The sequence below is a fragment of the Pongo pygmaeus genome, chromosome 11, assembly GCF_028885625.2.
Source record: "Pongo pygmaeus isolate AG05252 chromosome 11, NHGRI_mPonPyg2-v2.0_pri, whole genome shotgun sequence".
In the NCBI taxonomy this organism is placed as follows: Eukaryota; Metazoa; Chordata; class Mammalia; order Primates; family Hominidae; genus Pongo; species Pongo pygmaeus.
In genome coordinates, this window is record NC_072384.2 from 20,759,414 (window position 1) to 20,783,776 (window position 24,363).

Here is a 24,363-nt window from a genome sequence, read left to right on the forward strand (position 1 = left end):
AAATAGCGTGGTACTGGTACCAAAACAGAGATTCAGACCAATGGAACAGACCAGAACCCTCAGAAATAATACCACACATCTACAATCATCTGATCTTTGACAAACCTGACAAAAACAACAAATGGGGAAAGGATTCCCTATTTAATAAGTGGTGCTGGGAAAACTGGCTAGCCATATGTAGAAAGCTGAAACTGGATCCCTTCCTTACACCTTGTACAAAAATTAATTCAAGAGGGATTAAAGACTTAAATGTTAGACCTAAAACCATAAAAACCCTAGAAGAAAACCTAGGCAATACCATTCAGGACATAGGAATGGGCAAGGACTTCATGTCTAAAACACCAAAAGCAATGGCAACAAAAACCAAAATTGACAAATGGGATCTAATTAAACTAGAGAGTTTCTGCACAGAAAAAGAAACTACCATCAGAGTGAACAGGCAACCTACAGAATGGGAGAAAATTTTTTGCAATCTACTCATCAAACAAAGGGCTAATATCCAGCATCTACAAAGAACTCCAACAAATTTACAAGAAAAAAACAAACAACCCAATCAAAAAGTGGGCGAAGGATATGAACAGATACTTCTCAAAAGAAGACATTTATGCAACCAAAAGACACATGAAAAAATGCTCATCATCACTGGCCATCAGAGAAATGCAAATCAAAACCACAATGAGATGCCATCTCACACCAGTTAGAATGGCAATCATTAAAAAGTCAGGAAACAACAGGTGCTGGAGAGGATGTGGAGAAATAGGAACACTTTTACACTGTTGGTGGGACTGTAAACTAATTCAACCATTGTGGACGTCAGTGTGGCAATTCCTCAAGGATCTAGACTAGAAATACCATTTGACCCAGCCATCCCATTACTGGGTATATACCCAAAGGATTATAAATCATGCTGTTATAAAGGCACACACACACGTATGTTTATTGTGGCACTATTCACAATAGCAAAGACTTGGAACCAATCCAAATGTCCATCAATGATAGACTGGATTAAGAAAATGTGGTACATATACACCATGGAATACTATGCAGCCATAAAAAATGATGAGTTCATGTCCTTTGTAGGGACACGGATGAAGCTGGAAACCATCATTCTCAGCAAACTATCACAACGACAAAAAACCAAACACCACATGTTCTCACTCATAGGTGGGAATTCAGCAATGAGAACACTTGGACCCAGGAAGGGGAATATCACACACCGGGGCCTGTTGTGGGGTGGGGGAAGGGGAGAGGGAAAGCATTAGGTGATATACCCAATGTAAATGACAAGTTAATGGGTGCAGCACACCAACATGGCACATATATACATATGTAACAAACCTGCATGTTGTGCACATGTACCCTAGAACTTAAAGTATTAAAAAAAAAAAAAGAAAGAAAACAGAATGCTGTTGGAAAAATTCTATTTTGTCCTCCACCCAAAAACCCTAGTGTCTTTTCAATGACTTGCAAAGTATCTAGGCAGTTTTGTAATCTGACTAGCATTTAGAAGTAAAAGGTGAACAGGGGATAAATTGCTAATATTTCTCTCTTAATTTATTTAGTTTGCAGATTGATGCTGGTATTTCCCAAGCAATAGCAATGTTAGCAAAGATGACGCTTGTCATAGAAAACTCTACTATGTATGTAATCTAATTTGCGGTATTAGTCTCACACTGGATTTATTGTGTGTACAATCATTTCTTCTTTTCCACTATTCACTAATTGATTCATCTCACACTTTTCTATTACATATCTTTCATCATAGTCCTGCTTAGAATGGGGTGGGTTATTTATTATTTTTTGAGACAGGGTCTCAGTCTGTGGTCCAAATTGGAGTGCAGTGGTGTGATTTTGACTCGTGGCAACTCCACCTCCTGGGCTTAAGCCATTCTCCCACCTCAGCCTCTGGAGTAGCTCAGACTACAGGTGCATGCCACCATGCCTGGCTAATTAAAAAAAAAAAAATGTAGAGACAATGTCTCACTATGTTGCCCATAGGTCTCCAACTCATGGGATTAACTGATCCTCCTGCCTCAGCCTCTCAAAGTGCTGGGATTACAGGCATGAGCCACCAAGCCAGCTGTGGTGCATTATAAATAACTAATAAGTAGCTACAATCATCATATAAATGTAACGAAACTAAAAATTGTGCTTGTTCAATCTGCACATGTTTCCTTGACCCCTTCAATTGGAAAATCCTGCTAGCATTGAACCAGCACCCTTTTCACTACAAATACAGCACTTTCTTCTCTTACTCAAGAGCAGGAGGACTAGTACCTGAACAGCCTCTGTTTTTGACAGCCAAGAAATAAGGAAATGTCACTGCAGAAATAGTAACTTGCCTGTAGCTCCTGAGTACAGAATGGCCTGGTTACAAGGCAAACACTGCGGCAGGTAGCAGGCAGGTGGAACGTCTCCTGAGGAGGAGGGCTCCCACTCCCACCCACCCGGATGCTGGGAATTCAGGACATAATGAGGCAGATTTGTGCTTGGGGCAGGAGTTGGGGAATTGGGAAATGCTATCGATGCTACTTCATAAGTATGCTTCTTATCATCAATCGTTATTGATATTTTTATCTAAGTTACAGTTCCTGCCTTCTCTCAATTCTCACTCTCTTTTGGGGAGCAAGACAAATAAAAAGCTTACAAAATAAAGTGTGACATGTTCTCTTCATGGGACAGTTGTGGAAAACTCCTGAGACAATGAATTCTGTTGAGAGGGAAGATTGTTGGGAGTTTGAGCAGCAAGGCCTTTGTTGAAGAGTTTTATATAGGGAGGATATTTATATTTTTAGATATCTCTATATTTAAATGAGTCCCAACACAGAATAGCCACTACTTCTTTAGTAATAAGATTCACTGAATTAGCAGATGAACATGGCCTTCGTTTATGTGGGCTATCATTGATATTGATATGTATCACTTTTCAGAATGACAATTTTATTTCTTAAATTGCCATAAAGAAATTTCTGATACATAGAACTCCTTGCCATTTCTAATTTTATTATAAAATTTGAGGTGTATTTCCACCCACAAAAAATAAAAATATAAAATTATCTCTCAATATGTTTTTAAAATGACATATTAAAAGGGAATAATTATTTGGTAAATATAGTCATTTGTCAAAATTATTTAAGTTGTGACAATTGCACTTCATTTGTGTATGTGTGTCTATAAGTATGACATGTATTATATCTAACTAGAGTCAGAGCTGTGGGGAAGGGATTCCACTTATTTTGCATTGCATGGTATTTTCATTTCAGTGTATAGCTCACTCTGTGAATGAAAGAATGTTTCTTTTTAAAGCTAAAAATGTACCTCTCTTATCCAAAACCTTTTGTTTTATGATGCATATTAAGCTATGCTGGTTGAAAGTATTACTGGATATTTGAGTTCATTGTAGATGCTGGATATTAGCCCTTTGTCAGATGAGTAGATTGCAAAAATTTTCTCCCATTCTGTAGGTTGCGTGTTCACTCTGATGGTCGTTTCTTTTTCTGTGCAGAAACTCTCTAGTTTAATTAGATCCCATTTGTCAATTTTGGCTTTTGTTGCCATTGCTTTTGGTGTTTTAGACATGAAGTCCTTGCCCATGCCTATGTCCTGAATGGTATTGCCTAGGTTTTCTTCTAGGGTTTTTATGGTTTTAGGTCTAACATTTAAGTCTTTAATCCACCTAGAGTTAATTTTTGTATAAGGTGTAAGGAAGGGATCCAGTTTCAGCTTTCTACATATGGCTAGTCAGTTTTCCCAGCACCATTTATTAAATAGGGAATCGTTTCTCCATTTCTTGTTTTTGTCAGCTTTGTCAAAGATCAGAGAGTTGTAGATATGTGGCATTATTTCTGAGGACTCTGTTCTGTTCCATTTGTCTATATCTCTGTTTTGGTACCAGTACCATGCTGTTTTGGTTACTGTAGCCTTGTAATATAGTTTGAAGTCAGGTAGTGTGATGCCTTCAGCTTTGTTCTTTTGGCTTAGGATTGACTTGGCAATGCAGGCTCTTTTTTGGTTCCATATGAATTTTAAAGTAGTTTTTTTCCAATTCCGTGAAGAAAGTCATTGGTAACTTGATGGGGATGGCATTGAATCTATAAATTACCTTGGGCAGTATAGCCATTTTCACAATATTGATTCTTCCTACCCATGAGCATGGAATGTTCTTCCATTTGTTTGTAACTTCTTTTATTTCATTGAGCAGTGGTTTGTAGTTCTCCTTGAAGAGGTCCTTCACATCCCTTGTAAGTTGGATTCCTAGGTATTTTATTTTCTTTGAAGCAATTGTGAATGGGAGTTCACTGATGATTTGGCTCTCTGTTTGTCTGTTATCAGTGTAAACAAACAACCCCATCAACAAGTGGGCAAAAGATATGAACAGACACTTCTCAAAAGAAGACATTTATGCAGCCAAAAGACATATGAAAAATGCTCATCATCACTGGCCGTCAGAGAAATGCAAATCAAAACCACAATAAGATACCATCTCACACCAGTTAGAATGGCAATCATTAAAAAGTCAGGAAACAACAGGTGCTGGAAAGGATGTGGAGAAATAGGAACACTTTTACACTGTTGGTGGGACTGTAAAGTAGTTCAACCATTGTGGAAGTCAGTGTGGCGATTCCTCAGGGATCTAGAACTAGAAATACCATTTGACCCAGCCATCCCATTACTGGGTATATACCCAAAGGATTATAAATCATGCTGCTATAAAGACACATGCACACGTATGTTTATTGTGGCACTATTCACAATAGCAAAGACTTGGAACCAACCCAAATGTCCAAAAATGGTAGCCTGGATTAAGAAAATGTGGCACATATACACCATGGAATACTATGCAGCCATAAAAAATGATGAGTTCATGTCCTTTGTAGGGACATGGATGAAGCTGGAAACTATCATTCTCAGCAAACTATCACAAGGACAAAAAACCAAACACCGCATGTTCTCACTCATAGGTGGGAATTCAACAATAAGAACACCTGGACACAGGATGGGGAACATCACACACCGGGGCCTGTTGTAGGGTGGGGAGAGGTGGGAGGGATAGCATTAGGAGATACACCTAATGTTAATTGAGGAGTTAATGGGTGCAGCACACCAACATGGCAGATGTATACATATGTAACAAACCTGCACGTTATGCACATGTACCCTAAAACTTAAAGTAAAAAAAAAAAAGTATTACTGGATATTGATACATGCTTTTAAAATTATTCGATGTTGTTTAATGTCAAATGTCCAATGATGCATACATGTCCTATTTTAGGAAGGCATGTGAATCATAGAAGGCAGTCATCATAAAATCTTCTTTGCTGAAATGTTGTTTTTTGTCCAGTGGATTCTTTTTAAGTGAGGCACAGGATAGCACAGTCACAACTGCCTATCTCCCTAGAGGATTGCATATCCACTAGAGAACCACTTCATTCCCTTACCATAGTATACATCTGGCCACAATTTGAACTTGTACTTTCTTAAACATGCAGTATTGTTTCCCAGTCTTCAAATAATGAAGGGTGAGAGAACGTACTGTATGTCTGAGACACCCATTGGGGTACTGTAATGTCATCATGCATTTGTCCAGCTCTTTTACCCAAATGCATCCTCATAACACATCTATACAACATATTCACAATCTTCCATATTGGGTATAATGAGTCCTCTTTCCTCAGCAGTGTCATCAATACAACAATTACTGTTTTGAAATGCCTGTCAGATCATCTTTGGTCATGTACAAAGAGCATATTCTAGGGGCATTATTATGTGGCTAATCTTTGAAAACTGTTGGCTGGGAACAAGTTAATGAGGTACTGCACCCTCTTCTTTCCCCTGACGACTCTAGGCTGCCTTGTCCAAGTTAGCTCATCCATCGCCCATACCCCAGAACTGTAGCCACCCAGCAGAGTCATCACACAATCTGCATTGCTGTGGGTATTTGTGTCGTGCCAGGGCATTTGCATGGGTCATTTTCTCAGTTGGGGGCTAACGTTTAGCTGTTCCTATAAATATTGTTGCTATATGAGGACAGGTTTAATGAGTGATGGGCAAAAGATAATCCCCAGCAAATGCATCAATTGCATGGCTTTCAAGTCAAATTTATAATGATGGAAAAGTAATTTTTGAGAACATTTTGGTTTTATCACTGTGGAATGAGACAGCCAGGGCAAATAGTCAACAAATTACTATTGAACGTTTACTCCATACCAGACCAAGTAGAGAGATGAAGGTAAAAATCAGACCAGACTTTGTTTTCCAAAATCACTCTATCGAGTTTCATGGACAAGACTAACTCGCATGGAGCAACATGTTGGGCGGGGGTGGGGGTGATTATAACCAAATCTAGAGAAGAATTGTTCCAAGTCCAAAGAGATGACCCAGGAAGGAGAAAGGGAGTGCAGATGTTCAAGGATCACTTTTAGTTGAAGTAATTGAATCAGGAGAAGTGTTGTTGTAGACCTGGGATTAGAGCTGAACTAGATCTTGAAAGATGAGAAAGAATTTACAGAAGGTGGAGACGTATGTGTCAACAGAGGATGGGGAATTTGAAGAATTCCAGGTGAAGATGGTAGTATGAGCAAAAGCTTAATGATCCAGAAGCTTGGCAATGCATAACCAGTCATGGACGTATTGAACCAGCAGTGGCATTGTGCTAGGTGCCCTGTAGGAATACAAATTATTGTGTGCAGATTGCTGTGTTCAGTGCATGGTGGCCACACCCCAGCAGAGGAGCTCAGAGTTAAATGTGGAGTAATAGCAGAGGTTGCAAAATAATGAATATTTAAAGAGTACTGTTTTCCTATGGTTGCCATAACAAATTACCACAAACTGGGGGATTTGCAAAAGAAAATTATTCTTTCATATTTCTGGAGGCCGGAAGTCCAGAAGCATAATTCCAACAGGTACAAGTGATCTCTGAAAGCCCCAGGGAAGAACCCTCCCTTTTCTTCTCCTAGCTTCTAGAGGCTCTTGGTAGTCTTTGGGACTGCATGGTTTGTATATGCCTTGCTCTAGTATCTGCCTTTTTCTTTAAATGACCTGTCTTAGGTGTCCCCTCTGTTTTTGATAGATATCAGTCATTAGATTTATCCGGCCCTAATTTCAGGATGATTTCGCCTTAAGATCCTTAAGTACTTAATCAGCAAAGACCTTATTCCCACATAAGATCACATCTGGGTTCCAGGTGCACAGGAATTTTGTGGGAGCACTCTTCAACCTACTACATCAAGTCTATTTGTGCACAAGTTTAAAATTGACCCAAAGAAGTGAGTTTAATCTTATAGCCCTTACATACACTTCCATAGAATAGAAGAGTGACTTTGTTCCTCTGAAACTTAGTAAAACTAAGTACATCCTTCTTTAATTTGCTAATCCATATTCTATTGGGCATCTTTTCTCCAAATAAACTCATTTTGCTTTTAATAAAAATCTATAGAGGCAGGTAAGCTCCTTCCTTGATTATTTTCACGAGCCAGCTGCAGGAACTTCCTTAGCAGTTAGGGTTTCTACAGTACTGCCTTATTGTACACTCTAATTTCATGTATGTTCCTAAAGATAGTGAACTTATAAAACCATTGGAGACTCACAACCAAAGTTTTATCTATTGATAGGCCTTTCTTCATGCTTAAACTTTAAACTTAAAAAAAATGCTGGCCCTCTCCTGAATTTACACTGGTATAAGGATCATGTAATAGCAACTAATACTATGATCCAGCTTCTTGTCACACATACTTCAAAGGTACGGCATATCCTTAGTTTGCTTTATTTCTGAGTTAAGTATAAGTTGCTCACTCTGAATTGATGGCAGCTAGACAGACATTGACAATATAATATATTATCCAAATGAAGGTTTTTTTTTTCTGTTGACAAGTGGCTCAATTAATAATTACACTAGAACAACAGATGTAAAGCAAGGTACTATATTTTCCTGAGCAAACCCATAAGATACATCAGCCAATTTATTTATCAAGCCTTATCTCTTAGGCCCCCAGCACAAGTCCTGTGTTTCAGCCAAACTGATAACATTTCTGTTATTTTCTATGCAGTTGAAAGATGTTATATGTATTTTTTTCAAACAATCTTGTGACTTGTCACAATACCTACCTAGCTAATATTTCTTGAAAATGACATAGCATTTAATTATTCAAAGCCAGCATTTATTGAGTACCTACTATGTGCCTGGGCTGGGTACATGCATCTGGATAAGATACAGCCTTTGGAGGCTCAGAGGAATTAAGTGGCTATGAAAATGCACACAATAATAAGGGCCAGGGCCAGGAATGGGGCATGGATTCCTTACTTCAAATCCTGTAATTAATTGTACTTGGCACCTCTCTTAAAAGATTTTTTAAGTTTCCCCAAATAGGGATGAATCTGAATTTGGTGCCTTAAAGACTCTTACATCTTTCTTGATCCCTTATTCTCATTGCTTTTATTTACATTTTTAAAAATTTATTTTATTATTTTATTTTATTTTATTTTATTTTATTTTATTTTATTTTTGAGACAGAGTCTCGCTCTGTTGCCCAGGCTAGAGTGCCGTGGCATGATCTCGGCTAACTGCAGCCTCTGCCTACCCAGTTCAAGTGATTCTCCTGCCTCAGCCTCTTGAGTAGCTGGGACTACAGGTGCACACCACCACACCTGGCTAATTTTTTGTATTTTTAGTAAAGATGGGGTTTCACCACGTTGGCCAGGATTGTCTCGATTTGCTGACCTTGTTATCCACCTGCCTTGGCCTCCCAAAGTGCTGGGATTACAGGTGTGAGCTAGTGTGCCCAGCCTAAAAATTTTATTTTTTAATTGAGATGGAGTCTTATTATGTTGCACAAGTTGGTTGTAAACTCCTGGGCTTAAGCAATCCTTCTGCCTCAGCCTTCAGAGTAGCGGAGATTACAGGTGCATGCCACCACACCTGGCTGCTTATTCCTATTCTCTTCTAGTTACAAAATCTGTTACTTTCCTGACCTCTCCTTGCTAATCTGCATTATTTCTTTAGGACCTTCTCCCACAGCTTTGTACAAACTCTGCTGCTATTTGAGCTTTTGCTTAACAATATGTTTGCTTATATGGGAATCCTTGTTAGATAATATCTTACCTAGTGGAAGGAGGTTAAGGAATCTGTGTCTGTGGTAGGACAAGTTGCAAAACAACTGCATGCTTCTGGAAATTAGTCAAAAGTCAGTATTCTGACTCACCCATTTTGAATGGCTAGGCATCCCATTCTGAAATGAATGTACGATAACTCTGCTATTACCTAGTGTTGCAAGAAGAGGTGTTGACAAATGGTTCCTGAGATTCTGGGCCTCCATCAAGTTACTCCATACAGCATCCCATCATCAACCAAGTCCCCAGCTTTTATTTTAAAGCCGTGCTCAAATGATTTTACTGGGAACTGACTTAAACAAAATACCAGTGGCTTAAAATCTGGTCATTGTTAAATTTCTGGCTCTCCTGGTGGTTTACCTTGTTTCCAGATCCACTTACATTTTCTGTCATGTTACTTAATAACCCATGTCTACCCACAAGCATGGCAGATGCTTTGTCTATCCTGGGAATACGTTTAGCAGCATCACCCAACAGGAGAACGTCTGGACTGCACAGGAGCCGCAAAAGGGAGACTGCCCCTGTTACCAGCAGAACCAACAGACACTGGCATGCCATGGCCTCTGGAATTTGCAAATGCCTCAGGCCCAAGAAAATACATCTGGGGGCAGGAGCAGGGATATTTTGAAGATACATTTACATTTGAGGGAATATTTTCTTACATTTGAGGGAAGAAATGTGTCTTTTGGGATTCTGATAAAGTCTTGGTCAGCATTCAAGTTTTCTTTAGATAAGGATTTAAATATTTCTAACTTGAGTACTTTTTATATGTCAGGGACATCGGGAGTCTACGTAGATTGCCTCAGTGAATTCTTATACCGCTCTAGTGTAGGTTTTACAAAAATTTTACAGATGTGAACTCTAAGGCTTAGGATATAAAATGCTGCCCAGGGTGATACCATTAGTAAGTAGCAGGGATTCAAACTCAGATTTGCCTAAATCCAAAGTTCATGCTCCAAATCCATTCATAAAGGAGAATTTTATTAAGTACACTTAAATTAAAAGAGACTCAAATGAAACAATATAATCCTGATCTAGTTTGACTTAAAAATCCCCCTTCCTCATCATCTTCTTATGTAAATCCATGGAGCACAGTTACAGGTTGCTGCCAGCACTGTGTCTACTGTTGAATAAACAAAGGTACTTGTAACTGGAAAAAAAATAATTTGGAGTCTACTATCCTGATTAGTATCCAGTCCACCAACCACTCTGATAAGTTGTGCCCAATTATTTCTAAAATACATTATTTTCTTTGGCTTCTTTGTTCTTGTTTAAATAAGGAAATCACACAAGTCATTGAACCACAAAACAATACTCTCAACAAATTCTTAATATGTCCATTTATCTGAGGTCCTGCTGATTAGGGAAAGCAATGAATTATAATTGTCTCAAAGAATTGCAATTTTTGCTTTTTAAAGTAAGGCAGCTGGCATACCTGCCAAGGAGGTAGTGGAACAAAAATCTTCTAAATCCTCTATTTACTACAGGAAGGTAAAAAGTTTGAATAACCGAAATTTATAGTTAAGAAGAAATCAAGATGAAACAAGCTGAGAATTAAAGATATATATGTATAGACACATATATTTACACCACACATATATTTATTTAAACTTATTTAAATATATATACAAAAGTATATATGGTAATTCCTTAGCGTCTTTTACAAGTTCTTGGAAATTGAGACTTTAAACAAAACAATGTACAATGAGTCGTCAAATAACATTGTTTTCTTCAATACCTTTTCATTATAACATTAATGAGAAAAAAATTGATTTTGTTACCCATCATTTTGCTTAAAGTCACAGTTTCCAGGGACCCATGGATGATGTTAACTGAGAACTTACTGTATTTAAATCTACAAATATAAATACATATAATTTAAGTCTATAAATACATATATATTTTATGTAGTATTATATGTGTGTATATGTACACATACAGATGTATATGTTTAAAGTATCAACTTTAGCTTAAATAATAAGATCGACTTCTACAAACATCAGTCTTTATTCACATCTTTACATTTACATTTAAATAAGTCCATGTGTATGGTTTCAATTTCCAAAAATAAATAGGTTTATGAGATATTCTTATTGATTTTGCAAACTTTAATACCTCAAATTTTTTATAATTATGCAGTTACTTTTGAAGTCCTTTAACAATGTTATGAAAAGAAAGATTTTGCATTTCCTACATGATAATTTGACTTTCCATTACACAAAATTGACAAAGCCATTCATTGAGTTGTCATTTAATTGTTTCAGAAATTATTCAATAAATGACAAATGTATTTCAAGAAGAGAACTCAAACACATTACGTGGAATGAGGGGGAAGTGTATGAAGGAATCATTAGCAACAGATTAGAGTCCCCACCAAAGAAAAAGAAACAAGATTCAAGGGCTTTTTGAGCTGCCGCCTCTCCCTAGAGATGTCTCAGAAAAAAGATGGCCTGGAGTCTGCTGGGCAGGGTGGTCGGTCATCACCCATGAATCAGGGACGTGAACTAACCTATGCCAGCAGTGCTGCTTTGGCATTTCTGGGTATGAGAGGTGCAGGAGGAGCAAGCTTGATGCAAGGGGACTTAGGAACAGGCCTCTAAGCAAAGCTTCTATGGCAAGCACAGGATCTTCCCTTAAATTATGTGTTTATTAAGGGGTTTAGAATGCCCCTCCCAAGCTGTGGCTTGGTTCTTCTATACACACACATACATTCCTAAATTCTCACATATTTATAGCCCTCACATACAAACACAGTGTCTGAAACACAACATAAGCCTTTGCAAAAATATGCACTAGATAGGGAAGGCCTGTAGGATGCCCAGGCATGAAAGTGTCCACTCCTCAGAGGAACATGGCTTTGGGTCACAGTCATTTGCACCTGCACTGCATTTTCCTTTCTCTCATCTACATGCAGAGTGCTTCATATTCAAGGGAGGTGCCGCACCCAGTCAGCTGAGCTGTTTACACGTAGTGGGCTAGCTTGCTCATGCTTACATGCTGCGTCTTCTGTTCATCAGTTGTTTCTACTCTGTTTTACAGTCCATTCGTGGAACTCTAGCTCTCAGTTATTGTTTCATAAATAGAGACAGGTAGGACAAAAATGTGGCTGAATCGTTGCAAAATCAAAATATTTTCTGGGAGAAAAAAAATCATAGCACTTCTTCTACTGACAAGTCAGAAACTTCATGCTCTCATCTATGTGCCCATCTGTGCATATTCCTCCATTTTGTACTTGTCCGTGCATTCTTCTTACCTCTGACAAGAAATTTCTACATTCTGCTCTTGAATCCTCCTTAATTTAGTACCTGCAGAATGTGCCTAACAGATGCTTGATATCCTAAATTACAGTCAGATAAGACAGGATGTTAGGGGTCCATGATTCTTTGGGGAGATTTTTGCAAGTACATCTTCCTTCCTACAAAAGGAAAAAAAAAAAAAAGTACCCACAGCGTTCAAGTTGAAATAACTCCAGCCCAATTTTTATGTATCCTTCTCTGTACTTCCAATACTCCCTTCCTACAAAAGGAAAAAAAAAAATAACCCACGGTATCCAAGGTTAAATAACTCCAGCCCAATTTTTATGAGTCCTTCTCTGTACTTCCAATACTTAGGGGGGGAAAAAAAAAACACTGTTTATTTTTCCTATGAGTTCCTGAATTAACTTCTGAAAAATTCTTGAGTCACTAAATTAGAGAATTATTTTCAAGTCAAGTCTAGGGTGTTAGACAAACTTAGGGGCATCATTCAGCTTCTCTCTCTGATTCCAAGAGCAGCCACAGCAGCAGAAGTGCCCTTTGGTTACAAGGCAGTAGGAAATGTGCCTCTCATATGGACAATTGCAATTGGTCAGAGACGTGAAACACAAGAGCAACTCCTGCTCACACTTATTTTGTTTGCACTCTCTACTTTTATTAGCCTCACATAATCAGTGACTAAAATTAGTTACCTTTATCTGCAGTTAACATTAAGGCCCACAAAACTGGAAACCGTACTTAAGAGTAATAGAAACTTGTGGTTACTATATTATGCTTTCCTTCTTAATGTTGATTGTTATCATTGCAATAATAAATTCAGTGAAGACTGCTTTTTTTTTTTTTTTTCAACTTAAAAAAAATACTTGAGAGACTCTTGGCTTTGTTGATGTCCCTGCCAGGCCTGGAATATTTCCATTTGGCTAGAGCCAGGTAGACACCTGGGGCCTCGAAATTTGACCTAGAGTCTTTTTCTTTAGGCATCAGTAACTCCCCCAGGCTCCTCCTCCAGCTCCTCTGTATGCTGCCAGGACTCTGTGTAAATTGTCCTTAATGAGCCTGCTTGGGTAAACTCTCTTCACCTGCAACTACAAGATCTTATTGTTTCCACTGAGTATTTAGTTTATTAAGTGAGAGAAAGACTGACTTGCTGTTTGCTTTTCCTTTTGTTTACAAAGCTCAAAAGAAAGCAGACCCTGAGAGCCAGTGTCCTCTGGGCCTCTCCCCCAGGCGCATCACATACACCTACCTTTCATGGCAATGACATCCCTTATTGTTGATAATGCTATGTAAAGATCCTTGTATGGTTCAGTCCATTTAAAGTTTACGCACTGTTGCTCAAAGTGAGGTCCCCAACCAGGAGCACCAGCAGCACCTGAGATTTCATTGTAAAAGCAAATTCTCAGTCCCACCCTAGGTCTACTGAATACTTTCTGCAGGCGGAGCCCAGCAGGCCTTGCCTTGACACGTTCTGTGGGACATTTTGAAGCATGCTCATTTTTGAGCATCTCTCCTTTACGGATCATATGAGGTGACTATCCTCATTACATCTACTTTACAGAGGAAAAACTGAGTGCTTTAGGATTTTAGTCATTTATCATAGTCACAGAATCCATGTCAGACTTCAAAGCTGAGATAATCTATGTAAGAAAACAACCACAAAGAAACACACACACACACACACAAAAGAATTCGTCCATGTTAGCTAAACATTAAATAAATAAGGATTAGTTTAAAAATCTCTTCCACTCAGTCATTACACCTAGCTAGCATCATTGACTATATTTACATTTAAAAAATCCCAATACTTTGCTGGATGTTAAAGTTGAGATATTAATTCTTGTCAATGAAAAGAGTCAAACTCTGTAAAATATATTAACAGGTTGATTCTGAGCCAAATATAAGTGATTGTGGCCAATGACACAGCCCTCAGGAGGTCCTGAGAACACTTGCCCAAGGTGGTCAGGTGCAGCTTGGTTTTATATATTCTAGGAAGGCATGAGACATCAATCAAATACATTTAAGAAATGCATTGGTTTGGTTCATAAAGGCGGGACAACCCAAAGCGGAGGGGGGCTTCCAGGCTATAGGTAAATTTAAACACTTTCTGGTTGACAATTGGTTGAGTTTATCTGAAGTCCTGGGATTAATGGAAAGGAATGTTCAGGTTAAGCTAGAGGATTGTGGAGACCAAGTTGTGCAGAGGAAGTTCTCAGATAGCAGACTTCAGAGAGTGCAGGTTGTAAAATGTTTCTTATCAGACTTAAAAGGGTGCCTGTCTCTTAGTTGATTATATCCTGGATATGGGAAGGAAGGAAAACAAAGGGGAAAGGAGATTCTCTATAGAATGTGGATTTTCCCCACAAGAGAATGCAGAGTAATTTCAAGGTATGGCAAGGAAATATATTTTGGGGTAAAACATTTTTATTTTCTTCCTTGTTATGCCAGAGTCAGATTGGAAAGTAAGTCATGATATACAGGGTCAAATAAAACCCATCTGAGGAGAATTGATGGTTTGTAGGGCATGACTCCACAGACCCCTTAGGTAGGAATTTGGGCAAGATAAAAAATCAGAGCTTAGGTTTTGGAGACATTCACTTTAGATTAAGAGGAATCAGAGTGAGGACTAACAGGTTTATACATATTGAAAATACAATTATAAGTTGAGATTGCTAGGAATCATTAAGCACCTTAACAATAAGATTAATTTAATAGCAGTGGATTTAGGAGAATTAATTTTAAGCAGATCATCCTCCTTATTTTGATATCAGCTGTTGGATCCTATCCCACTACACATGCAACCAGTTTGTAGGGGACTGCAAACATCTGGTCTCCCCTAGAACGTGTCCATATGAATATTAATCCTGAAGACTACACATTGACTCCCTGTCCTTGTGATGTGTTTAAATGCCACATGTGTAAATGTGTGAGTGCATTTACTCCTTAAAGAGGTTAGGCCCCATGCTGGGAAATTCTCTGAAACATTTCAGCAAATTCTAGTGTTAAGAAGAGAAAACAGATGGGCATCAGTGAGGAACTTGCATGGGCTAAATGTGGAGCCAGAGGGCTGGAGGGAGCCTGCTGACGCTGGGGTAAAGACCAGCTGTTGCTTTCACATTGCTGATTGGCCAGTTGTTCCCTGTTTCATTTTCTGCAGAGCTCTATCCAGTGATAAGATCATCTAAAATCAGCAAAAGAGCTTAGGACAGAACCACTGGGATGATTCAAGGGGAATGATGAACTTTGAGATCCTTTAGTTGTCTATTCTAAGCTGGCTTCATAGTGAAGCCCAGGCTTTATCTCCATGTATTTTCACATTGCAACCCACAGGGCAAGCCAAGAACCAGTGTCTGAGCAAGGAAATGTGGAGGAATGGATGCAATGGGCCTGGAAGATTCCAGATATATCCCTGCCCTGGGTGGGGAGAAAGACCTGCTACAGAGATGTTAAGGGACATTTTCAAGGTCATGCAAGCAACCAGTGGTGCAACTGTAATCAGATCATAATCAAAAGCCTCTGTACTTCCCTCTATACTTTATTTCTGTTAGTCTGTGACATTGTAATAACTTGCTTTTGCATTGGTGGTCTCCATTAAATCAGCAGCAAGATTCTGGGCATGCTAAGTTCTTAATTGCACTTTTAATAATTGCCAAAACTTAAATTAATATCTATATTAAAAGCTTATTAGTATATGTGCGTGACAGAACAAAGGAGAGAACCATTTAAAAAATCCTGACAAATATATTTGAGACCATGTTGCTACATGTAGTCTTTATTATTTTACAAAAAATTAAAACAGAGAAGTGTTAACAAACTTTGTTACAATGACTAATAAATAATAATGTATTAGCTTAAAAAGATACGAGGGTGCTCTTAGTCTGCAATATCTATCCAGTCTTTCTCTTCAAATTCATTTTCTATCACTAACCAGGTATATCTTATATCTAATTTATTAATTATTTGTGTCCTTAATACATCTTCCTTTAACATTTTGCTTATAGCATTTCTCCTGCTGTGAATGCACCTCACTTTCACCATTTTCTCTTCCTATTTTTTTGTACATTTATTGAATTTTTGTTAGACATACAGTACTCTGTAGTTGCTGACAAGCCAACATAACTTAAACATGGTCTCTTCTGGTTCAAGTAGTCTAAGCCCCTCACATTCATATATTGCCAGGAACACCCTCTCTGACAAGCTTCATGCATGTGAACTGCTGCCGTGCTACCATATACACATATACTGTGTTGCATGCCATTGATTTGTCTCCTTAATGGTTGTGCACACCCAGAGATGGGAAAAACCATAGCTTAAGCCCCTTTGTAAGCCTAGTACCTTGCACAGTGCTTGGCATATAATGAGAGCTTAAAAGATATATGTTGATGGTTATGAGATTCTCACTCTCAAATTGTTTTCTGAAATTTGTAGGGTTAAAATACTATATCAAACAGTGATCAATACTCAGGATGTTCTAGGCCCAACGTGGCAGAATAAATGTGTATAAATCATGAAGATCAGAGAGCATCTCCCAGAGAATTTGGAAGTCACTCAAGGATGAAATCGGGGAACTGATGACCAAAATGTATAATCCATTGCTTGAATTGACCTCTGTGTGAGAAAACCACCAGGTAACAAATGCAAGTCCTTCATGTTAAGACAGATTCCAGAAAGTTACAGGAAATCACAGACCATCAGAGTGCACAGGCCAAAAGCATCTATAATAAAGGACTATATGGCTGTCTGTTTGGGGACAGGCAACATAATTTTAATAAGAGAAAACTGCAAGTTTAATATTAATAAAATATAGAATATTCACAGGAGGTGATAGAGTAGAGAAGGGGATTGACGTGAGCCATATGATGAGTAGCTGAGGATGTGGGGACATTGAATTAGGGCAGAAGAGCCTCACTGACAGTGTGGGAATTGTGCTCATGAAGGAAAGGGCTCAACATTGTGGTTATTCATGGATATAACATGGACAGTACATGTTTCTTCTGGCATATCTTTCAAAAGGGCTGCTAACAGGACCTGGTCTGAGTGGACTTAGTTAAGAGGTTCCTTTGTTCCAAACAAGTTTACCCACTTTACCAACATTGGCTTACATTGCTGCCCAGAGTTGGAATTTTAATATTTGTAATGATTCGGCATGTCTACACACCAATCAGGAAGAGGTTTTGAAGCTGCTAAGATTCTGAACATTGTTGCAGGATTTGTCCCTGACACATCTTTTTGCCTGATTATTTAGTGAAGCAAGGGACTCTGGCTTGTGCATAAATCATGGTGCATCACTAAGTGGCTGTTTGGTGGCCTCATTCATGAGCGTTCCATTCAGTGCCAGATCAGAAACTCTCCAAATTGGATTTTTAGGGCATAAAAAATTGCTACCCTATGTTGCAAAGGTATCCTTTTAGGATTATTTTTCTGACTCGAACCTGTGAAATGTAATAAATCTCTTCAGTACTGGTGAATGGATTATCCCATCCTCAGGATGTGCTATGTATTATTTGGTAAGTCAGTTTTAAAGAGCACTACAAACTATATATTATCTAAAATTTGAGGATCCGCAGAAGACCAGGTGAACATAAGCATTCAAGAGCTTCTCTGTTTCATTGGCCAGGTGCGGTGGCTCAAGCCTGTAAACCTGAGGTCGTGGTGGGAGGATCACTTGGGCCTACGAGTTGGAGACCAGCCTGGGCAACATAGTGAGAACCCATTCTCTAAGAAAAAAGTTTTAAACATTTCAAAAGAATTAGCCGGATGTGGTGGTGCATGCCTGTAATCCCAGCTACTTTGAAGGCTGAAGTGGAAGGATTACTTGAGCCCAGGACATCAAAACTACAGTCAGCTATGATAGTGCCACCACACTCCAGCCTGGGTGACAGAGTAAGACCCTTTCTCCAAATATATATATATATATATATATATATATATATACATATTTATATATATATACATATTTATATATATATACATATTTATATATATATTTGTGTATATATGTGTATATATATACTCATACACACAAACACACACATATATATACACACACACATGCATATATATATATATTTATACACACACACACACACATATATATGTATATATTCTCTATTTTCTTGATAAACCACCTTTAAGTCAGTACTTGATGTTTTAGGCATTGCCTTTTTCTGAAAAGTTAAACAAAACAATTTAGATAATTTTGCAAAACCTTTTGTTTGACTATTGTTCTTGTCTTAGTTATAAGGCTTAGTTTTGGTGAACCCAGAGTCTTACTTCTAATTTAAAATTAAAACTAAAAAGTAAAAAGAAAAGCTCTCAAGATAATCTCTTTAATCCAGCAGCATAATCTGATGAAAGCACCAATAAATATTAGTCAGCCACAAGGCAAATTTCACAGATTTCTGTGAAGTGTTTGTAAAACACCCTGAAAGCCTAGAGGGTTTTAGAGAGTCCAAGCACTATTTACAACATATACAAATACAAATAGGTATTATTGGTATCTTCACACTTTTATATTTAGCAACATGTGAATTAAATGATAGGGCTTAATATTATTCTTAAAGAGTTGGCTTGACAAAGTTTCTCACTTGAGGTGAGAAAAGTAAATCAATTTTGTGAAAATCAAAGAATAAAAATAAAAATAAATCAGTGTACTAAAAGAGAAACAGAAACTACAGTTTTGCAATCAACTATATTTAGGAATAAATCTTAGTTGTGAAATATTTTGTCACCAGTTTCTGGTTGTGTGAGCTTGGATTGGGCTCAGCCTCTTATTCCTGGAGATGTTAACGTTGAATCATCAGTTTATAGAATAACAATTTAATATACATAAAGAATTACATTTGCTTACATATCGTGTGTAATAGGTGTTTAGTAACTGTTAGTTATCCCAGTATTAATTAAGGGGACACCTATTTTTCCAGGGTTGAGCCTAGTTACTGTACATGACCTATCATGGTATTCCTGACTAACGCCACTCTATTTTACTCTTTAAATTGGAAGTTGTAATGGTCCTTCCTCAAATCACTTCTCTTCCCTGTATTTACTTAGTGAAAGGCTGCTCCTGAAGCTGCCTCTCTCCCAATTGCCCTGCAGCCACTGCAGGCATCTCTGGGGAGCTGTTGCTGGAATTTCCTGCCTCACTGTACATGGAGGACCCTGCCTTTCCTTCTCTGCCCATCCAGCAACTTCTACCTGCCCTACCATGTCAAGGCTGTTTGGGATGCAAGGTAGGGGATGGGGAAAGTCTCCTGCCCCCACCTTTCAATTCAAGGATCCCTAGTAATTCTGCAGTTCTCTTAATAATCACCCCAAAATAAGTTCCTGCCATGTGTCTAGTGATACTGGGCACAGGGGCTAAATGGACATATAAAGAGAACCCTGCCTTTGAGGAGCTTGGAATCATTTAGAAACACAGGTAAAGTGACAAGGGCAAGGAAGTGAAAGAGGCCTTGTGCCCCCTGCTCATGAGCCCAGAGGAATTGTCATCCCTTGAAATACATCCCAACCCAGGGGCTAAGCTGAAAGTAGATTATTTGCTTCTAAAGAAAATGAAACTCATGATTAAAAAAAAATTAGGCACAATAACTCAAAGCTACAACTCAATCTAAAGATGACCAGTCCCGATGACAAGTACCAGAGAAAACAAAAAATCCCACATCGATTTGTCCCTCTAAAGTCAACATAAAAACCTTAAAATTGTTCCTCAAAATGGAAGGTGTGCTTATTTCTTATCTTAAACTAAAAGTCAAACAAAACAAAAACCTGTAATAATTTACAGGGACCTCAAAATTGAGAAAAAATAAAATTTTCCCCAAAAGACAATTTTTTTTTCTTTTTCAATTTTTATTTTAGGTTCAAGGGGTACATGGGCAGGTTTGTTACATGGGTAAATTGCATGTGCCTGGGGCTTAGTGTACAAATGATTTCATCACCCAGGTTTTGAACACAGTACCGAATAGATTTTGGACTCTCATCCTCCTCCCAACCTCTCCCTTCAAGTAGGCTGTGGTGTCTATTTTCCCCTCTTTGTTTCCATGTATACTCACTGTTTAGACTATTTTTAAAAATGAAGAAAACTTACACCCTTTATAAATATTATAACCTAATATTACAAGTGACCCAGAATGAAGATGACATTAATACTATTCTCAGGATTCAGTCTGCCATAACTAATCTTAATCCTCAATTTATGACTGTTTTCAATTACAAACCCAAGTGATGTGTAGGCAATTAACAAATAACAATGAGTATATAAAACAGAAGTTATTTCATTTTTATCAGTGAGATGGGGCCAACATGGGAATGTGAATGTGAAAAGACAACACTAATGTAAAGCATAAATTGGCATTGATTTAAGAGGACAGAATCTGAAAAGGAAAGAATATGCTATTAATTTCCAAATCTTCACATTTTATACACATTTGGATTAAAAAATAGTGACTTATTTTCTCAACGAAAAATAATATAAACTTACAACTTATTTTATTCAGTGCCTGAGGTTCTGAAGCTACCTCCAGGTGACTTTTGCTATCTGCTTCACCTCCACCTTTTCCTCCATTAATAATTTGCTGACAGCCTTTCACCCACACAGTGAGGTCAAGAGTGTGGGGCTGGGATTGGGGAGGAAAGTTCTGTTTTGTAACTTGGAGCAAACTGTCCTTCACTCTGAAGCTGAAGATTGTTTCCAATGACAGAATAATTCTAAATTTTCTATTTGTTTTGTAGTTTTAGTTTTCAATTATTTGTGAATCTACAATAGAAGCTGCTTAGTGGCTTTAAAGTCAGACCAGACTTTAAAGATTCCCAAGTCACAATTCATACATTGGGCAATATTGATCAAATGATGTAATTGAGCTAGCTGTGTTGTTACAAAATATGTGAAGTGCCTGGCATATAATAAACTAATAAATAAGTCAATAAACACTCAGTAAATTAATATAATCACATTAATAATCATACATTTTTGGTACATTTATCTGTTTTTTAATTAATTTTTACAGATGAAGAAAGTGAGGCTCAGTCAGTGAATTACTCAGTTTACTACAAAAAGGGGAACATACTAAACTATTTGCGACAGACGTCCTAATTTTCCTAGAAACTAGAACCATGCTGGGCATGGGCCTTACAAATTGTCTAATTATTTCTAATGGGCACTCACCAGTTATTAAACTACCAACAATCTGGATATTGGAAAATGGCAGAAATATACTCTGGTTACCATTAGCACATCTCAGTTTTATTCATTGGAAGGAAAAAGATGTCCTACCCAGATGCTGTCTTCTTGTTTGTACTGTTTCCAGTTGCGTCCTGTGTCACTGAACATCAGGCTGTAACTCGTCACCCAGTCAGAGCTTCCATATCTTCCCTGCGTGGCCACTGCTGTAATCTCTACTCTGTTTCCCAGGTCCATCTGGAGCCACTGTTGAGCATTGGAATCTGCTGGGGACCAACCGCCAGTTCCTGGAACAGGATCAGAGAGAGAGAGAGAGTTGTAGTAGTGTCTCACATAGCTACAATTTTCAACTATCAAAGGGAAATGAAACAGTGTTCAACTAAGATGACTCTACCTCCAAATGGGCCCTACTCTTCCCTGCCTCTGTACTTAACCCCCTGGTACTTTCCATTCTCCACCTCCATCAAAATCTCTCTCATGGTTTAAGACTCATGTCAAAAGCTGTATCTTCCGTGCTTCCATCCCTATTTCCTTAGTCATTATAACTTCTATCTTACAAACTCCTAGTGACATTTGTTTTATTTATTTCTCTTCTTACGACTTCAGCCTTTGATTGCAGATATATAAGAACTAGGCTTACATGTGCGCTCTCTCTCTCTCTCTAATACATCGTTCCTTCTTTTCTTCCTTCTCTTCCTCGTTTTAGTGTTCTTTCATTACCTTCTCTCTCCTCTGTCTCTGAATATTTACTATGAACCTATCATGGGCAAGATACTGTGCTGCAGATACAAAGATGAAAGGACACCGACTATGCCTTTGAAGAGTATCATTCATTTATTCGGCAGATGTTTGTTGAGCACCAGGAGTATGCTGGGTGCTGAAGAGAGAGAGAGAGGCTGACAAAAACATGTGATGTGAAAGAAACCATCACAAGAGGTAAACAGCAGGTACACAGAGCACAGAATGCCTCAGGAGCTGATCAGAGAGGCCTTCTAGAGATAGCAATAGTAGAGGTGAAACCTGAGGCAAGTGCAGCCATATCCTAGGAAAAAAGGTGGAAAGTTCGATGGAGATTAGCCAGGGAAGAGGGAACAACACACACAAAATCTCAGAGGCATGACAGAGTCTCTAACATTCTTGGATCCTCATGTGATTCAGTATACCTGACATGCAGGGGCATTCTGACACACATACAAAAACTGTTTTGGCCTGAGAATTTTGTATTTATCACACCTGAGGTTTGCAGAAGATCAACGTGAGTTCTCTCTTAGTTGAAAGACTTGTAGCCTAAATTTTCTGTTTTTATTTCACATAGGAATAAAAAAGACAATATTCACTTCTACTGTTCCCAAGTTTCACAAATCTTCTGAAGCCCATGTGGGAGCTATTGCAGACTGTATTATGGCATGGGTAGAGATGGCATAGAAGCAACTCAGGACATCAAGTAGGGAGAGGTAATTGAAGTTTTCATTTAGAGGAGTTAATCAATAACCTTTTTCTTTCAATCTATGTCATTGAAAATCATTTTAGCGATGTTTCAGTCTACTTTCTCGCCACCTTGGAAGAAGTCATTTGGACATCTCCTTGGTAACTGAGAGCTTTCCAGAGCCCCAGCTCCTCCTGCAGAGTCTCTCATAGTACAGGACTGCAATGCAGACAGAGTGACAGAGGGCATAAAGCCAATCCTATTCTGTCTTTAAGGATGGAAAAATAGAGGACTTAAAGGCACATCTTACAAATTGTGGTTGATTTTCTTCAGTAAGCAGCTAACCCTTAGCAGATTTGTTTGAGAAAAGTTTTGATTTTTTTTTTCTTTTTTTTTTTTTTCTCACCATTCCTGAGAAGATTCAAATGCAGGAAAGAAGGGGAAGGGAATGTGCTCAGCATCTATTGTGGAATTTGTTTTTTTAAGTGTTTTTTATGAATCAAAACACTTTTATGGCAGATAGTCACTAATATCTGTTCTCTCTTCTTTCTGTGGTAATAGAATTGCAGTGAGTGCATGGCTAAATGGCAGTTTTCAGCTTTCCATACTTTCATGGTTATGGCCATGTGGTCAAGTTCTTTCCAATAAGAATGTGAGTGGGAATAATTTGTACCACTTCCAGGCTAGCGTGCTCCTTCTCCACTTGCTTTCCTTTTCCACCACTGATGGATGCCGCTGACAACAAGATCTAGATGATGGCAGAATCACAGTATGGAAAGATCACATGAAGGAAAGTACTTGCCTACTTGAACACATTCACCTAGTAGATGAATGAGAGCTAAACGCCTATTGTGTTTAAGTCATTGTGCATTGGATTCTATTTGCCACTGCAATTTTGCCTACTTGAATAAATATACAATATCCTTTTAAGTAAATAGCATTATCTCCAAAGTAAAGTTGAGGAAACTGAAATCCAGCAAGTTTAGAAAACTTGGCACCCAGGATTAAAACATAGGGTAAATCCAGCTATTTGCAATTATTCTTCAACAGGAAAAAAAACAGTTTATAAAACTCCAGAAAATTAGTAAGGAGGAAAATCACTGGAAGTGGGTATTTGAGCAGAGATTCTGAGATGCCAGATCTAGGAGTACATTTGTGTCATTCAACTCTGTCTTCCTCAACATATTCACAATTCCCATTCCCCTCTGCCTTTTTCTAGCTTCTCAAAATTGACAGAGAGGCTTATAGAGAGGGAGGTTTTACATTTCAAAAAATCCAAAATTATTCTAAACGTATTCTTTATTTCTATTCAATGTCTTCTGCTGCCCAGTTCATTCTTTCTCAGTAAAAAAAAAAAATGTTGTTCAAATGGTCCTCTCTCAGCAATATTAAAACATGATAGAAAA

The 24,363-nt window shown here is 38.1% G+C and overlaps 1 protein-coding gene across 1 annotated transcript in view; it reads right to left on the reverse strand.

Annotated features, from left to right (window-relative positions):
• CNTNAP5 (contactin associated protein family member 5) overlaps positions 1-24,363 on the reverse strand; it is an 874,937-nt gene that overhangs the window by 641,830 nt on the left and 208,744 nt on the right. Inside the window, exon 3 of the mRNA XM_054478744.1 lies at positions 21,625-21,818. Coding sequence (XP_054334719.1) covers positions 21,625-21,818 — 194 coding nt within the window. The remainder of the gene's footprint in view (positions 1-21,624; positions 21,819-24,363) is intronic.